The sequence below is a fragment of the Schistocerca gregaria genome, chromosome 5 (assembly GCF_023897955.1).
Source record: "Schistocerca gregaria isolate iqSchGreg1 chromosome 5, iqSchGreg1.2, whole genome shotgun sequence".
NCBI lineage: Eukaryota > Metazoa > Arthropoda > Insecta > Orthoptera > Acrididae > Schistocerca > Schistocerca gregaria.
In genome coordinates this window covers 580,944,110-580,960,144 of record NC_064924.1, presented here as the reverse complement: position 1 = coordinate 580,960,144, position 16,035 = coordinate 580,944,110, and the positions used below count along the sequence as shown (strand labels likewise).

Here is a 16,035-nt window from a genome sequence, read left to right as displayed (position 1 = left end):
CTAAATTTGTATTAGGGCAAGAAAAAACACACTTCTTGCACCTCGTTCCAAAACTATTTGGCGTCTCTTAGCACAAGTTTCTGCAAGGGGTGTGGCTTTGTAAATAAATGTTTCACGAATACCCTGCTTTAAGATCAGATTATCGGAAATCTTCTCACATCAAGAATGTGCAGAGGAGGTGGAAACCCCTGATTGCTCTTATTTTTCTGGAACGTGCCGACTCCATTGCTATAGTCTAGCCTACCCAAGGTATTTAGTTCTTGCGCGACGAAGCAGAACTTTTGTGGATTCAGGTGAATTCAGTCAGTCTGAACATAATCCAACACAGTTGTCAAGTGGTTCAGGCGTTCGTCAAATGTCATCTAAAAAATTAAATTCTCATCCAGGTAGCAACGACAGATCGTCCATTTAAAGAGTCAAAGGGGTTTATCCATCGTTGGTAGGTGTCAGGAGCGTTACGCAGTCCAAACGGCGTAACTTCAACTCACAGAGGTGGTCAATAATTGTTGACATGTTCAAATGTTTGTGATAACTTATTGGACTTAACTGCTAAGGCCATCAGTCCCTAAGCTTACACAATACTTAACCTAAATTCTCCTATGGACAAACACATACACACCCATGCCCGAGGGAGGACTGGAACCTCTGATGGGACCAGCCGCACAGTCCATGACTGCAGCGCCTCAGACCACTCGGCTAATCCTGCGCGGCCGTCAATAATTAAGAAGCAGTATTTTCTGTGTCAGTCACGTCAACTTTGATTTCCCAGTGTCTTGTGTCGATGCCCTCAGGCGAAGATACTTTGCTCCTTTCAAACAGTCTAGGTTGTCATCACTGACGTAAATGGATAGACATCTTCGGTCATTATTTTGTTAAATCGCCAGTAGTCGCAGAAAGGCAATGGGTCTGTCTCCTTCCTTACAAGGATGGCAGGAGAATACCAGTGACTCTCTCAAGGTCGATTACTGTCGTCTTATAGCATCGTCTGCACTTTCTCCTGGGTTATCAGACGTTCAGACGAAGATATTCCATATTAGCGCTCGCAAATAGTAGATGAGGTCCAGTCTTGTTATGTTGTTTTCCATGAGCTGCCTTGTCTGCCTTTCTTCGACTTATTTTTTGAAATAGTACCCCAATGGACGGAGGGCGGTTATCACACACCGACGATGTTTTTCGTTTCTATAAGATCCCATTAACAGTTTGACAGCGTTGTCTCTAGTGGTAGCTGAGCACGATTTGTCGTCGATTACACCAAATTGTTCATCGAGGACGCTCCGCTGATCCATCTGTACTGGTTCAATGGTCCCTGCGGGCGTATCTTTAGAAAGGAGTTGCGGCTGCTCGTTGGAATTAGTGAGTCAATGCACTCCTTGACCAATTACAATGCTTATGGTCGTAGCTAAAAAATAAACTTTTTTGTGAACCGGAGCAAGTTTTTCCATTCGACAATAGCTTCACAGTTTAACCTAAGCAACTTGTTTGACGACTTGGACTAACTGAAGATGGCGGATCTATAACGTCTTCAATGGCGAAATACAGCTGATAGCAGTCTTTGTGTGTGCTTGTCGCAATAACTTCGTCAATACAAAGCTCAGGTCTACCAGGGTATGGCTGCTTGCAATGTCTGCGAACTATTTCATCCAAAAACAATATTGTGATATCAATCTGTTAAGGCGACAAAATCGAAGGACTACCTGATGTCATTGTTAGTTATCTATGGCGGATGGACTTATTTCCCATTCGAAACTTTCTGCATAGGCTCATTCGTGTTTCCAAACGTAGATTTGCTTACTTCGCGAAGATAAGCATCAATACTGCAGGAGAGAAAACCCCTGAGTCAACAGCTCGGAAAGTCTGGTCATCGATGGTAACATTACTGAGATTTACCAACGTCTTGGTCATTGCCATCCACGGGAATTTTGCAACTGCTGTGGCCTCACTTCCATAGATGGTCGCCTCGCTTGGTTTTCGTTACTTCGGGGGCTGCACAAAAGACTGGTACGCCTGTACTGTGACGTTTAACTACTACGGCATGTCGCGAAGCGACCTCAGGTTGGGTAAGGCGGTGGGCTTCTTCCTCAGTTAAACGGACCCAGTACAGATGTTGCTTCACTTTTGAAGATAAGACACTTTTTGAATAACTGTTGTCTTTGGGTTTAATAGCATACAACGTGCCCAGACACTCAAAGTGAAAACGTACCAACGTTGTTCGTCCTCCAAATGTTTGTTTTCCATCATTTGCCAGGGGAATTAGCTGTACCTTCGTTGATCGGACGCTGTGTTGTCGTTTGACGGTTCAGACATATTTTTCGAGTTTGCTGACTCCAGTCTTCATGCTGCGTTTGACAATAGTCGGAGATTGATGCCAAATATCGATACACCACTTCTTCGGCGTTCTCGAGTACCTCCTGATATATGGAGTAGTGATTCATTGCTACTATCTCTTGTTTGCTCGGTACGAAATTACTGGCTGCTATAAACTACCAAGTCTGTTCCTTATTTTATCGAACATAAGAGAGACGAGCTCATGGTAGTTTTGCTTATGTTTCAGAGGAACCAAATTCGGCAGTCGGCCACTCTAGTTTCGTCTTTTTCTCGATTCGACAACACGTGTTAGTGAATTCTCTGTCGTCGTCACATTGCTTGCCAAGAGCATCGTACGTGACTTTTATGAGCCCCTCATGAAGTGTGAGATTTTCTTGGCTTCTAACATATTCGGATTTGCAGTTTGGCATAAGACCTAAACATTCCGTATGTACGACTCTGGAAGCTGTCCTACAGCTGTTTATGGCACTGATTGTCGCCATTCGTTGTCTTCAGTTCCAACAGGAAATTGCCCGAAATATTGAGCTTCAGGCTCTCGAGTTGACTTAATTTCAGTCTTGGAATCCATCTGTCTCAGAATGGGCGGGTCTTAGAAATACTTCACCGTCTGTATCCCTGTTCCTGTTCATATAGGCTATGGATTTTACGTTGCCTAATTAGGGCCACGATGATGTATATGTTCTGAAAGAGCTCGTGCCTACAACAAACAATGTGGCGTAAAAACCACGATCAAGTTAACAACCGAAGGGACGGTCATAAATGAAGGACAGCAACTGATAATTAATTTACCTTTATTACCTCACTAAAGCATAGCCAAACAGAAATGACCCCTTTCACGGAGATTGCTGCTGTCTATACAAACATCAAATGTCTTGAATGTTGTTGTACAAGCACTGAACAGTCCATTCTCGGACTTCCTGCGCTTTCAGTTTAGGATAGATCCACAAGCTTTCGACGATTACCTTCACCTCCTTCCTCATAAGAGACTTGTGAGTGCGGTAGCAGTTGCCAGCAGCTGTGGCCGAGCGGTCCTAGGCGCTTCACTCCGGAACAGCTCTGCTGCTACGGTCGCAGGTTCGAATTCTGCCTCCGGCATGGATGTGTGATGTCCTTAGGTTAGTTATGTTTAAGTAGTTTCAAGTATAGGGAACTGATAACCGCAGATATTAAGTCCCATAGTTCTTAGAGACATTTGAACCAATTTTGGAGTAGCAGTTGCATGGGTCAGTCGATACGTATCGTTTCCGAACAATGTCTTTCGAGTCGCCGCTGTTGTATAAAACATTCACTGACTTCACAAGCTGCTACATTGCCGTGAATAAAAGAGTGACCCGCATATGCAGCAAGTTTCCTTTACTTTACGTGTATGGTCACAAACATTTTGTTAACAAATTACCGGTTTTGGTCTATAATGACAAAGATCAGATCTGCAGCAAAAAATGGTAAAATCATAAATACACTCGCAGATTGTCTACAGCTTAAAAACTATACACAGACCATAATGAGAAGTACTACTGATAATATATTCATGTGTGCACTTTAAGGGTGAAGAGGCATACCTGTTTCATAAAAACAAAGTCCTAATGTACTGCAGCCATAGTGGCATCGTCAAATGTTAAGTGCAAAATCAGCACAAACATCGTCAAATATATGTAAATAAAATCTTATGCACGAGTCATGCTGTCAGTAACACTACTGTTCAAAAAAAGCTGCTGTACAGTAGCCACAAGATGTTTGTAAGTCCACCATATGTCACTAATGTCGGCATACACTAGTCTTCAATAATTAATTGAACAGCGAAAATAAAGGGGGATACAATAGCTGAAGTCTGTAATGAGATTATAAGGTATAAAAGGCAATGCAGTAATAAAAATAAATAGATAGAACACACACAAGGGACATCGTTAAAAAGAGGAAGAGTTAGGAACACTATTTCACATATGCTCCACTGCCAATATTCAAGATAGTGACATACACTCCTGGAAATTGAAATAAGAACACCGTGAATTCATTGTCCCAGGAAGGGGAAATTTTATTGACACATTCCTGGGGTCAGATACATCACATGATCACACTGACAGAACCACAGGCACATAGACACAGGCAACAGAGCATGCACAATGTCGGCATTACTACAGTGTATATCCACATTTCGCAGCAATGCAGGCTGCTATTCTCCCATGGAGACGATCGTATAGATGCTGGATGTAGTCTTGTGGAACGGCTTGCCATGACATTTCCACCTGGCGCCTCAGTTTGACCAGCGTTCGTGCAGGACGTCCAGACCACGTGAGACGACGCTTCATCCAGTCCCAAACATGCTCAATGGGGGACAGATCCGGAGATCTTGCTGGCCAGGGTAGTTGACTTACACCTTCTAGAACACGTTTTGTGGCACGGGATACATGCGGACGTGCATTGTCCTGTTGGAACAGCAAGTTCCCTTGCCGGTCTAGGAATCGTAGAACGATGGATTCGATGACGGTTTGGATGTACCGTGCACTATTCAGTGTTCCCTCGACGATCACCAGAGGTGTACGGCCAGTGTAGGAGATCGCTCCCCACACCATGATGCCGGCTGTTGGCCCTGTGTGCCTCGCTCGTACGCAGTCCTCTTTGTGGCGCTCACCTGCACGGCGCCAAATACGCATACGACCATCATTGGCACCAAGGCAGAAGCGACTCTCATCGCTGAAGACGACACGTCTCCATTCGTCCCTCCATTCACGCCTGTCGCGACACCACTGGAGGCGGGCTGCACGATGTTGGGGCGTGAGCGGAAGACGGCCTAACGGTGTGCGGGACCGTAGCCCAGCTTCATGGAGACGGTTGCGAATGGTCCTCGCCGGTACCCCAGGAGCAACAGTGTCCCTAATTTGCTGGGAAGTGGCGGTGCGGTCCCCTACGGCACTGCGTAGGATCCTACGGTCTTGGTGTGCATCCGTGCGTCGCTGCGGTCCGGTCCCAGGGCGACGGGCACGTGCACTTTCCGCCGACCACTGGCGACAACATCGATGTACTGTGGAGACCTCAAGCCCCACGTGTTGAGCAATTCGGCGGTACGTCCACCCGGCCTCCCGCATCCCCACTATACGCCCTCGCTCAAAGTCCGTCAACTGCACATACGGTTCACGTCCACGCTGTCGCGGCATGCTACCAGTGTTAAAGACTGCGATAGAGCTCCGTATGCCACGGCAAACTGGCTGACACTGACGGCGGTGGTGCACAAATGCTGCGCAGCTAGCGCCATTCGACGGCCAACACCGCGGTTCCTGGTGTGTCCGCTGTGCCGTGCGTGTGATCATTGCTTGTACAGCCCTCTCGCAGTGTCCGGAGCAAGTATGGTGGGTCTGACACACCGGTGTCAATGTGTTCTTTTTTCCATTTCCAGGAGTGTAAATATTAAAAACCTTTGATAGCGTACAGGATAATATTAAAAATTCCTTGTGGCTAGGGCCTCCCGTCAGGTAGACCATTCGCCTGGTGCCAGTTGACGCCACTGTGGCGACTTGCGTGTCGATGTTTTATTTTTCCTATATTGAATTTCGATTCCCCCCCTTCGACTTATAACGCTGCAGCCTACAGACTATTTAAAACGTAAGAAGTAGATAAGAAACAATATAAGCAGGTGATAATATGGTGACTTAAATTGCAAAACGGTGGAAAATTGGAGAAAGTTGGAACGTAAAGTAAAGGGTTGGCAAAGCTAATAAAATACACAGGAAGCAGACAGGAAACATAGGAGACAGACAATTAAAAAAACATGGTGACAGGTTGGTTTCTGTTCGCAAGAGATATAAAAATCACTTCCAGCGACAGTATGATCAGTATGATGTCCATACGCAACAATACAGACAAGACACACAACACTGAACACTCACTAAACACTGCAGTAAAATGTCGGCACAAAGTGACACACCATAGCCAAAAGCAGATGGGAGGAGGGGGGACCTGGACAGATGGTGGGGGGTCAAGGAGGGAGGAGAGGAAAAACGAAAGGGGGGGAACCAAAGGAGGGTGAGGACTCATAAGGGGGGGAGAGAGGGGCAGGGCAGACGTGAGAAGGAATGGGAAAAGGCAGAGGAGGGAAATTCAAAAGGACTTGGGGAAGAGAAGGGGGCAGAGGGAGGGTTGGTGGGAAAGAAGGAGTATGGAAGGGGAGGAGGGAGCCCAGGAAAAGGACAGAGGGAAGGAGGGGGAGTGAGGATCACAGTTGATAAGAGGGATGAACGGAGTGAGAGATGGCATCATCTGGGAGGGGTGCGTGTCGATGAGGATGAAATGATGATGATAATGACAACACAACACCTAGTCACTGAGCGGAGAAAACCTCCGACCCAGCCGGGAATCTAACCCGGGCCGTTAGGTATGACATTCCGTCGCACTGGCCACTCAGCTACTGGGGCAGACAGGATAATACTAAACAACCATAAAAGAAATCGCTACAAATGAAAGAAACCATAGCGCTGCATATAATCAGCGCCCTCTTTTAGCGCTAACGCCAGAATCCTGCACAGGCTGGAAGTGGTTGGAGGAATGTGACCGCCAGAGGGCCCCTCCTAACCTGCGGCACTCCGTTGCAAGAAAAGACTGATTAAATTCCGTAACAGTGAATGCCAAACATTATCTGGTTAATGCAGTATATGAAATGAACAGGGAAGGGACAAGAACCTACTAGAGTAATGCGTAAAATGTATGAAAACGAAGTATATATGTGAGGCACTCAATACTAGCTGAAATTATCAACACACTATAGACAACAGAGGCGTGCAGTGATTAAATATTTCCTTAAGCCGGGTAAACCGCCGTCCGCCATCTCCTCCTGTTGTCCTATCAGCCATACCTCGGTCTTCAGCAAGGTCCTGGAATTCATCCTCACCCAACTCATCCACCAGCATCTCCATCTGCATCGCCTTCTTCCTGTTACACAGTGTTGCATTCGGCCGTTCTTCTCTTCCGATGACCTTCTCCTTCACCTCACTCATCTTCTTTCCGAATACCTTAATTCCCGTCGCTCCGGAATCTTCCTCTCCCAGGACGTCGAACGTGCCTCTGACCGCGTATGGCTTTCCAGTCTCCTCTTCAAGCTCCAAACCTTCGCCCTTCCCATTAACTACGTCCACCTGATCGGCTCCATTCTCTCCCACCGTCCTTCCTACGTCACCATTCATAACACGGATTCGTACACCTTTTTTCCCTCCGCTGGTGTGCCCCAAGCCTCCGTCCGTCCACCTTCTCCAGTTTGCCGATGACACCGCCTTCCTTGCCCTCGCCCCCACCCTGAAGCGTTCCCAACACCATCTCCAATCCCATCTTGACCAGTTCACTGCTTGGTGCAACCAGTAGTGGGTGAAGGTCAATCCCACCAAAACCCAGGCGATCACTGTAGGCAAAACCACCCCTTCCTTCCGCCTCCTTGATTTCCATCTAACCATTGCACAGTCACCCCACTTAAGTACCTTGGCGTCGCCTCTCCTGGACCCCCTATCTCTGGACAATGCAAGCCTAGGCACACTCCTGACTACATCTCCTCAATCTCCTTTCCAGCCGTACGTGGGGTCTGGACGCCTCATCATCCTCCACCCCTATAAATCCCTCATCTGCCCTATCCTCTATAAAGCCCATCCTGCCTGGATCTCCGCCCCCCTACCTTTTACAAATCCCTTTCGATCCTTGATCGCCTAGCTCTCTGCCTCACCTATAGCATCCGTCTTCCCTCCCCCAAGTGGTTCCTGTATGACCTCATTCCATTCCCCCCACCTCCTCCTTTTCCTTGGAAGAATACGAATTCTCTACACCTCCCATAAACTAGATCCTCCTCATCCGCTTGTCTCCCTCATCATCTCCCACGCCCACCCACCTCCATGCCTGTATTCCCTCGTTCCACCTGCTCTCCATCTCTCCACCCTCCATACCCTCTCTCAAGGTGGCTTCCGCCAGCTACCCCTCCCTGATTATTTCCTCCTCCACTCCATCTACCCCTCCTACCTCCCTCTTCGTGTGTTTGTTTCTTTGGGCACCCTCCCTCCCTTCCCTCCCTTTCCCCTCTCTCCACCGTTTCTCCCCACTTGTCCCCCAGGCTTCCCTCCAGCGCTTCCTCCATCTTCTACTTCCGTCTCCTCCATCATTGGGATCCTTGCTCACCCCTCTCCCTCCCACACCCCCTTCTTCCCCTCTTGGCAGGTCCCCGGACTCGTACATGCTCTGTGGACATTCGCGCACAGGATATCATAGCCATCAGTTTCGCGTGTGTGTGTCGTCGTTTTGTGTTTTTAGTGTCCGCTGTCACGCTCATACGTTCACTTGTGCAGACGGATTTATCAGTGTTATGTGCGCCGTGTCAACATGTTTTAAGCGTTGTTATCGTCGAGTGTGAACGGCTCCGTGTTTTTTTTGTATTTCTGTGTCCCCTATTTTTGCCTGTCACTATGTTTATTCTCGATCTCCATTCTGTGTTATACCATTGTCAACTCTATGGCTGAAGAGCGGCGTGGCATCCCGCTGACAGCCTACCTGATTGTACAGGTATGAAAATAACAATAAAGAAAAAAGCAGTGATTAGAGTAAACCATTGTCAAATAAAGTAGGCATAGGGCACAAAGTCACTCTGCTAGTTAAGCAGTTTTGCTGGTTCTTTATTTTTTGCTTTAAAATTTCAAGCTCCTCTAACAAATTAAGAGAAGGCCCTTTTTCCTATCTGTGAAGAATACGCATACAATTGTCTATGTTCCCCATGGAATGACTAGTTTCAGATAAATGCTGTGGCTTCTTTAGCTATTTGTTTTATGTTGTCTAATATTTTCTGGTGCACTATCAAAAGTTTTTAATATCTATGTCATTATATTGAATGTTGCCACTAGAGCATATGTCAACTACTATTTCTTAACTCTTGATCTATTTAACAATCTTACGTTTTTCGTGTTCATTTATTAAATTTTACTACTGCTTTTTCTACTTTATAAGCTCATTACAGACTTCAACTATTGTATCACCCTTTATTTTAGCTATTCAATTAATAATTGAAAACTAGTGTGTGATGACATTAGCGACATCTAGTGAACTTACGACACAAACATCTTGTGGCTACTGTACGGCGGCTTGTCTTGAACAGTAGGGCTACTGTCAACATGACTCGTCCAAAAGATGATATTTATATATATTTGGCGATGCTTGTGCTGATTCTGAATTTAACATTTGACGATGTCACTTTGGCTGCAGTACATTAGGACTTTATTTTTATGAAACCGGTATGCCTCTTCACACTTAAAGCGCACTCAAACATATATTGTCAGTAGAAATTTTCATTATGGTCAATGTATTGTTTTTAATCTGTAGACAATCTGCGAGTGTATTTACGTTTTTCCCATTTTCAGCTGCAGATCTGATAATGGTCATTATAGACCGAAACCGGTAATCTGTTAGCAAAAAGCTTGTGACCATATACGTACAGTAAAGGAAATCTCTTACATTCTCTGACTTGTTGCCGCATAAATACAGAATGAAACCCCAAGCTTTCGACGGTTACCTTCATCTTCTTCGTCAGGAACAAGTCAAACAGAACAGCAACTGCCTATAAAAATCGAGTACGGGACATATTCGTTGCTGTTGAGTGCAGTCTCTAACAACCCTCCCACAACAAAGGTCAAAATTTAATAATGATTGTGGTGTTGTTCACGCTGCTAAATTCTCCATTTTCGGGCAACAACAATGTTATTATGAGGCAGGTGTCATATGAGCACAGTTAATAAAGTCATTTCATGTAATAATTAATAAACTAGGCACTCACCGTTTCGTGTTTCCCAACGCTGGTCTCGTTGTAAAATCATGACCCAATCGTCGAAAATCTAGGTGGTGATGATTCCAAGCTCGGATGCAAAGAGCCCTAGGTTATGTTCTGCTATATTCAAAAGTTATGTAGATGTGCTTCACAAACCATTCTTGAAGATTAAACCTTTGGATGTTAGCACAATGGTGATGTAAAAAAATAATCAGCAATCCGAATTTAAGTTATGCTTCACTTTTATTGCTTTTGTTGCAATATCATGTAACACACAAAACATCACTTCAGAATACAAAACATACTTGAAAACATCTTCCTGACTGTTAAAGTTCACATTTTATAAGCTGACTACAATATGCGTCTTTCTAACATGACGTCCAAGACTCGACCTTCTCGAGATCCGCCTCTCTAACAAACTAATAATCAATTACGCGCCCAAAAATCAGAATACGACAAAGATCATAGTGACAAAAGAAAGAAGAATACAATTGAAACATAAAACATATCGATGTCTCAAAGTAGCTCTACATTAATGAAATCAAATATGAATGTTGTCCCAGAAATATGTTAACTACATTACAGAAACACAGTATAATATTACTGGTATCGAGATGTTCAGATGAGGTGCCGTAATGGTTACGCAATTCTAGTACCATTACAAGCCTCATAATCCAACATAAGATACTGTTTGATGAACCGGAAACTTTATCCCAAGCTCCTACATACTACGATTCTGTAAGTAAAGTGGGTGTAGAAATAAGAACAACGAAAGGAACTTCAACAGATAAAGCGAATGTAATCTTAGCGGTGCATGTAAGCGAGCCGTCGATGCGGAGAAGAGCCAGAGATGTTCATTTCAATGATTACGTTATGACAGGAGCGGTGGCTCCCCCACCGCTGACGTTAATACCTTATGCGGCAGCATGACGTAATTACCTACCAATAAGAATCAGTTTTTTGGGTATATAAGACAAACATAGCAGCAGTTTCGACAACACCTCTTGCAATGTGCCGATGACATCGCATTCCTCGCCCTCGCTCTTACCCTCCAACGGTCCCAACGCCTTCTCCACAATCATCTCGACCTTTTTGCCGCTTGGTGTAACCAATGGCTCCTGAAAATTAATCCAAGACCCAGGCAATCATTGTAGGTCGTATCACTCGCTCCTTCCGGCTCCTTTATTTCTCTCTTACCGTCTGAGCCCGTCCTGACCAACTCACCCCCACTCTAACCCACCTTGGCCTCAAGACTGACCGCCACACTAAGATCCGTCATCTCCGATCCATCCAATCCAAAGCCCACAACCACTCCTGACTCCTCACACTCCTCTCTGGCTGGACATGGGGGTTGCAGCCCTCTACCATCCTCCACACCTACAAATCCTTAATCCGTCCCATCCTCTGTTATGGCTGGATAACTGCCCCTCCCCCCCCCCCAAATTCTATAAGCCCCTCCAGATCCTTGAGCGTCATGCACTCCACCTCACCGTCCGTTAATGCCTCCCGCCCCCACACAGATCATCTGTGACCTCATTCCTTTCCCCCATCTGTTCCTATTCCTCGAACAAATCCGCATCCTCTACACCTCCAGCCGCCTTGATCCCCCTCGCCTCCTGGTTGCTCCTCCCCTCTCCCATCCCCGCCCCCTTCCATGTCTTTACTCTTTTGTCTGCCCTACCCTCCATCCTTACACCCTTCACCTCTTTTCCCAAGGTTGCTTCCATCAACTCCCCCTCCTGGATGATGCCCTCTCTCCCTCCATTTATCAACTCTAATCCTCACCCCTCCTCCTTTCCTCTGTCCTTTTTCCTGGGCTCCCCTTCCCCCCTTCCATCCTCATTTTTTCCCACCTCCCGTCTCTCTGCCCCCTTCTCTCTCCCAAGGCCTTTTGCATATCCCCCCTCTCCTTTTTCCAATTCCCTCTCGCGTCTGCCCTGCCCTTCTCCCCCCTTATGGGTCCTCTCACTCCTTTGGTTCCCCGCCTCCTTTTCGTCTTTTCCTTTCCCCCCTCCTTGTTTTACCCCTCCTCCAGGTCCCCCCCACCCATCTACCCTTGGCTATGGTGTGTCATCTCTGTGCCGAAATTTTGGTGCAGTGTTTTACAGTGAGTGTTTCACAGTGAGTGTTCCATGATGTGTCTCTTTTGGGAAGTGTTGCGAACGTCCATCATACTGTCGCTGGGTGTGATTTTTTATCTCTTGCCAACAGAAACCAGTCTGTCGCCATGTCTTTTAATTTTGTGTCTGCTATATTACTCGTCTGATCCCTGTGTATTTTATTAACATTGCCTACCCCTTTGCTTTCTTATTTAACTTTCCACAATTTTCTGCCATTTTATACTTTAAGTTACCGTTTTATCGCCTGTTTTTCTTGTTTCTTTTCTTCTTCCGTTTTCCGAAAATTCTGTAGGCTATAGAGCACCGTACTAAACTACTGCCAGCCCGCCCCCATTGGGGGAATTGAAATCCATTAGAGGAAAAAAAAAACAGTTTCGACAGTCTCTTGCTCCTAACGAAGACGATGAAGGTAATTGTCGAAAGCGTGGGGTTTCATCCTCTACCGATACGGCAAGTGGCCAAATAGTGTTTTTTACAACAGTGCCGAACCGAAACACTTTGTTGTCAATGAATATTCCAGAATAGGGAAGTATTACACGCATGAGATATTTCAAGAAACTTCCAGAAATGGTTCACCTGGCGACACTGCAGCAAACTGTATCTACAAGTACACGTGGCATACCAACTGGAGGAGATGATAGGGTAGCCCTTGTTTATCACCGTGACCTCTCCTACCATTTTGATTAATGCTGGAATTTAGAAAAACGTAGGCCAAACTGTATAAAATCAAACGCAGAGGTTCTGTGTGACCAGCCTGGAAGTTGTACGTTGGGATGTTGTTGCAGCAGAGAAGCCGGCGCCGATGCAACAGGACACTCGGAAGGCGTCGACGTCAGCGGCCGCCGCGGCCCCGTGGCCGGCATCGACGCTCTTCCTGACGCTGCAGCAGCTTCTGCTGCTGCTGTCGCTGATGACGCTGACCCCGACGTCGTGGAGCTGACGCGCCGCCCGGCGTCAGCAGTCAGCGCGGCGGCCGGAGAGCGCGCGGCGCCGGCTCGCCGAGTGAGGCGCGATCGCTGCGGCTGCCCGCACGGCCGCAGTGGCGCCTGCCGCCGCCGCTACCCGCGCGACACCCGCAGCCGGCGCTCCAATACCGGCGGACAGCCACCACCACTACTCGATGTCTTTATCTTTGTAAAATATGACCTAATAAATATCTTTTGTAACCGTTAACGATGGGCTCCTTTCTCTTTTAGTGCCCCACCACTCATTGTCTTACGGAGCGATCAGATATTTGAGTACTTCGCTATTTTCCAGATTTTCCAGACTTCGTTGAACCGCTCTCCACAGTAGAGCAGGTTATACAGGGTGTTACGAAAAGATACGGCCAAACTTTCAGGAAACATTCCTCACACACAAAGAAAGAAAATATGTTATGTGGACATGTGTCCTGAAACGCTTACTTTCCTTGTTAGAGCTCATTTTATTACTTATCTTTAAATCACATTAATCATGGAATGGAAACACTCAGCAACAGAACGTACCAGCGTGACCTCAAACACTTCGTTACAGGAAATGTTCAAAACGTCCTCCGTTAGCGAGGATACATGCATCCACCCTCCGTCGCATAGAATCCCTGATGCGCTGATGCAGCCCAGAAGATGGCGTATTGTATCACAGCCGTCCACAATACCAGCACGAAGAGTCTCTACATTTGGTACTGGGGTTACGTAGACAAGAGCTTTCAAATGCCCCCATAAATGAAAGTCAAGAGGGTTGAGGTCAGGAGAGCGTGGAGGCCATGGAATTGGTCCGCCTCTACCGATCCATCGGTCACCGAATATAGAAGCGTACGAACACTTCGAGTGAAATTTGCAGGAGCTCCATCGTGCATGAACCACATGCTGTGTCGTACTTGTAAAGGCACATGTTCTAGCAGCACAGTTCGAGTATCCCGTATGAAATCATGATTACGTGATCCATTGAGCGTAGGTGGAAGAGCATGGGGCCCAATCAAGACATCACCAACAATTCCTGCCCAAACGTTCAGAGAAAATCTATGTTGACGACGAGATTGCACAACTGCGGATTCTCGTCAGCCCACACATGTTGATTGTGAAAATTTACAATTTGATCACTTTGGAATGAAGCCTAATCCATGAAGAGAACAATTGCACTGAAATGAGGATTGACACATTGTTGGATGAACCATTCGCAGAAGTGTACCCGTGGAGGCCAATTGGCTGCTGATAGTGCCTGCACACTCTGCACATGGTACGGAAACAACTGGTTCTCCCGTAGCACTCTCCATACTGTGACGTGGTCACAGCAACTTCTTTGATGCTCACATTAGAGTTATCGTCAACTACATGAAGAATTGCCTCGTCCATTTGCAGGTGTCCTCGTCGTTCTAGGTCTTCCCCAGTCATTGGCTGGAACGTTCCGTGCTTCCTAAGACGCCGATCAATTGATTCGAACGTCTTCCTGTCGGGACACCTTCGTTCTGGAAATCTGTCTCGATACAAACGTACCGTGCCACGTTTATTGCCCCGTGCTAATCCATACATCAAATGGGCATCTTCCATCTCCGTATACATTGCACTGTCTGAAAAACCACCTTCGTGTTGAACACTAACCTGCTGATGCTACGTACTCATGTGCTTGATGCTAGTACTGTAGAGCAATGAGTTGCATGTCAACACAAGTACCAACGTCAACATTCCCTCCCTTCAATTAGGCCAACTGGCGGTGAATCGAGGAAGTACATTACATACTGATGAACCTAAAATGAGCTCTAACATGGAAATTAAGCGTTCCCGGACACATGTACACATAACATCTTTATTTATTTGTGTGTGAGGAATGTTTCCTGAAAGTTTGGCCGTACCTTTTTGTAACACCCTCTATACTACCTGTCTATGATACAGTGGCATGCATAGAAAATACATAATTTGCTGTGGCTGATCCACTTCATTTCTCAGCGATTAAAAGATGGAATCGAAACATTTATTCCAACTGGTTACTTTCTGACTACTTCAGTCCATTCTGCAACATTAATAAATACATATAATACTCATCTTATGAAATTCATATGATAAAGGACTCCGACACGTCAGTAGCTATATTACGGGTATGACCTAAAACGAAAGACAAACGGCCGATAAAGGCAACATGCTAACCAACACGATTTTGTTTACTTTTTCGACATGAATGAATTTATCCTACTACTCATTCCCACAGTACCTCAACGATGAAGTCAACCTTGAAATTCGATAAACGTTAAATGAGCAACTGTTAAAGGAAAAGTAATTTCCGTTGAGGCCACAGAAAATTCCAACTTAGAGCACAAAAATAACCATGGTTAAATAGCAGCAAGTCAGACAGCAGTCATGCTACTCATTACCTTTGGAATATTTTTTCCTGTTACTTGGAATTAAAAAGCATTGAAAAAGTGATTTCAGGAAAGTTAAGAAAAGCAACATATTTACCAGTTTGTGGAAGACTGTTTGTGGAAACAAGGACTCCACCTTAAGAATTGCTTCCACACAGCCAACAACGGGAAGGCTTGTTCTGAACATTAGGGCCTCTAGTAGAAGCACAGGTCCGTGTTACTCTCTCTCTGGAGGATAAAGATAGTAGTAGTTTATTTTGCGAGTCCAAAACTAATATGGCAGGCTTAACAATGCTACACAATACGTTCAGCTATTAATTTAGCGACTCAAGTGTAGTTCTCTTACATAACTATTACATCTGTGTAACTGAAAGAAATGACTTTTCACAATATAGTTGCAATAATAAAAGATAATTTACTATTTTAATAGCCGATTGTCTTTGCGTGTTCGACGTAAGAAGTCGTTTTATTACAGTTCGAAA

At 45.8% G+C, this 16,035-nt stretch overlaps 1 protein-coding gene across 1 annotated transcript in view; it reads left to right on the top strand.

Annotated features, from left to right (window-relative positions):
* LOC126272359 (protein turtle homolog B-like) overlaps positions 1-13,395 on the top strand; it is a 442,077-nt gene extending 428,682 nt beyond the window's left edge. Inside the window, exon 7 of the mRNA XM_049975170.1 lies at positions 13,008-13,395. Coding sequence (XP_049831127.1) covers positions 13,008-13,162 — 155 coding nt within the window. The 3' untranslated portion in view covers positions 13,163-13,395. The remainder of the gene's footprint in view (positions 1-13,007) is intronic.
* The last annotated feature ends 2,640 nt before the right edge of the window (positions 13,396-16,035 follow it).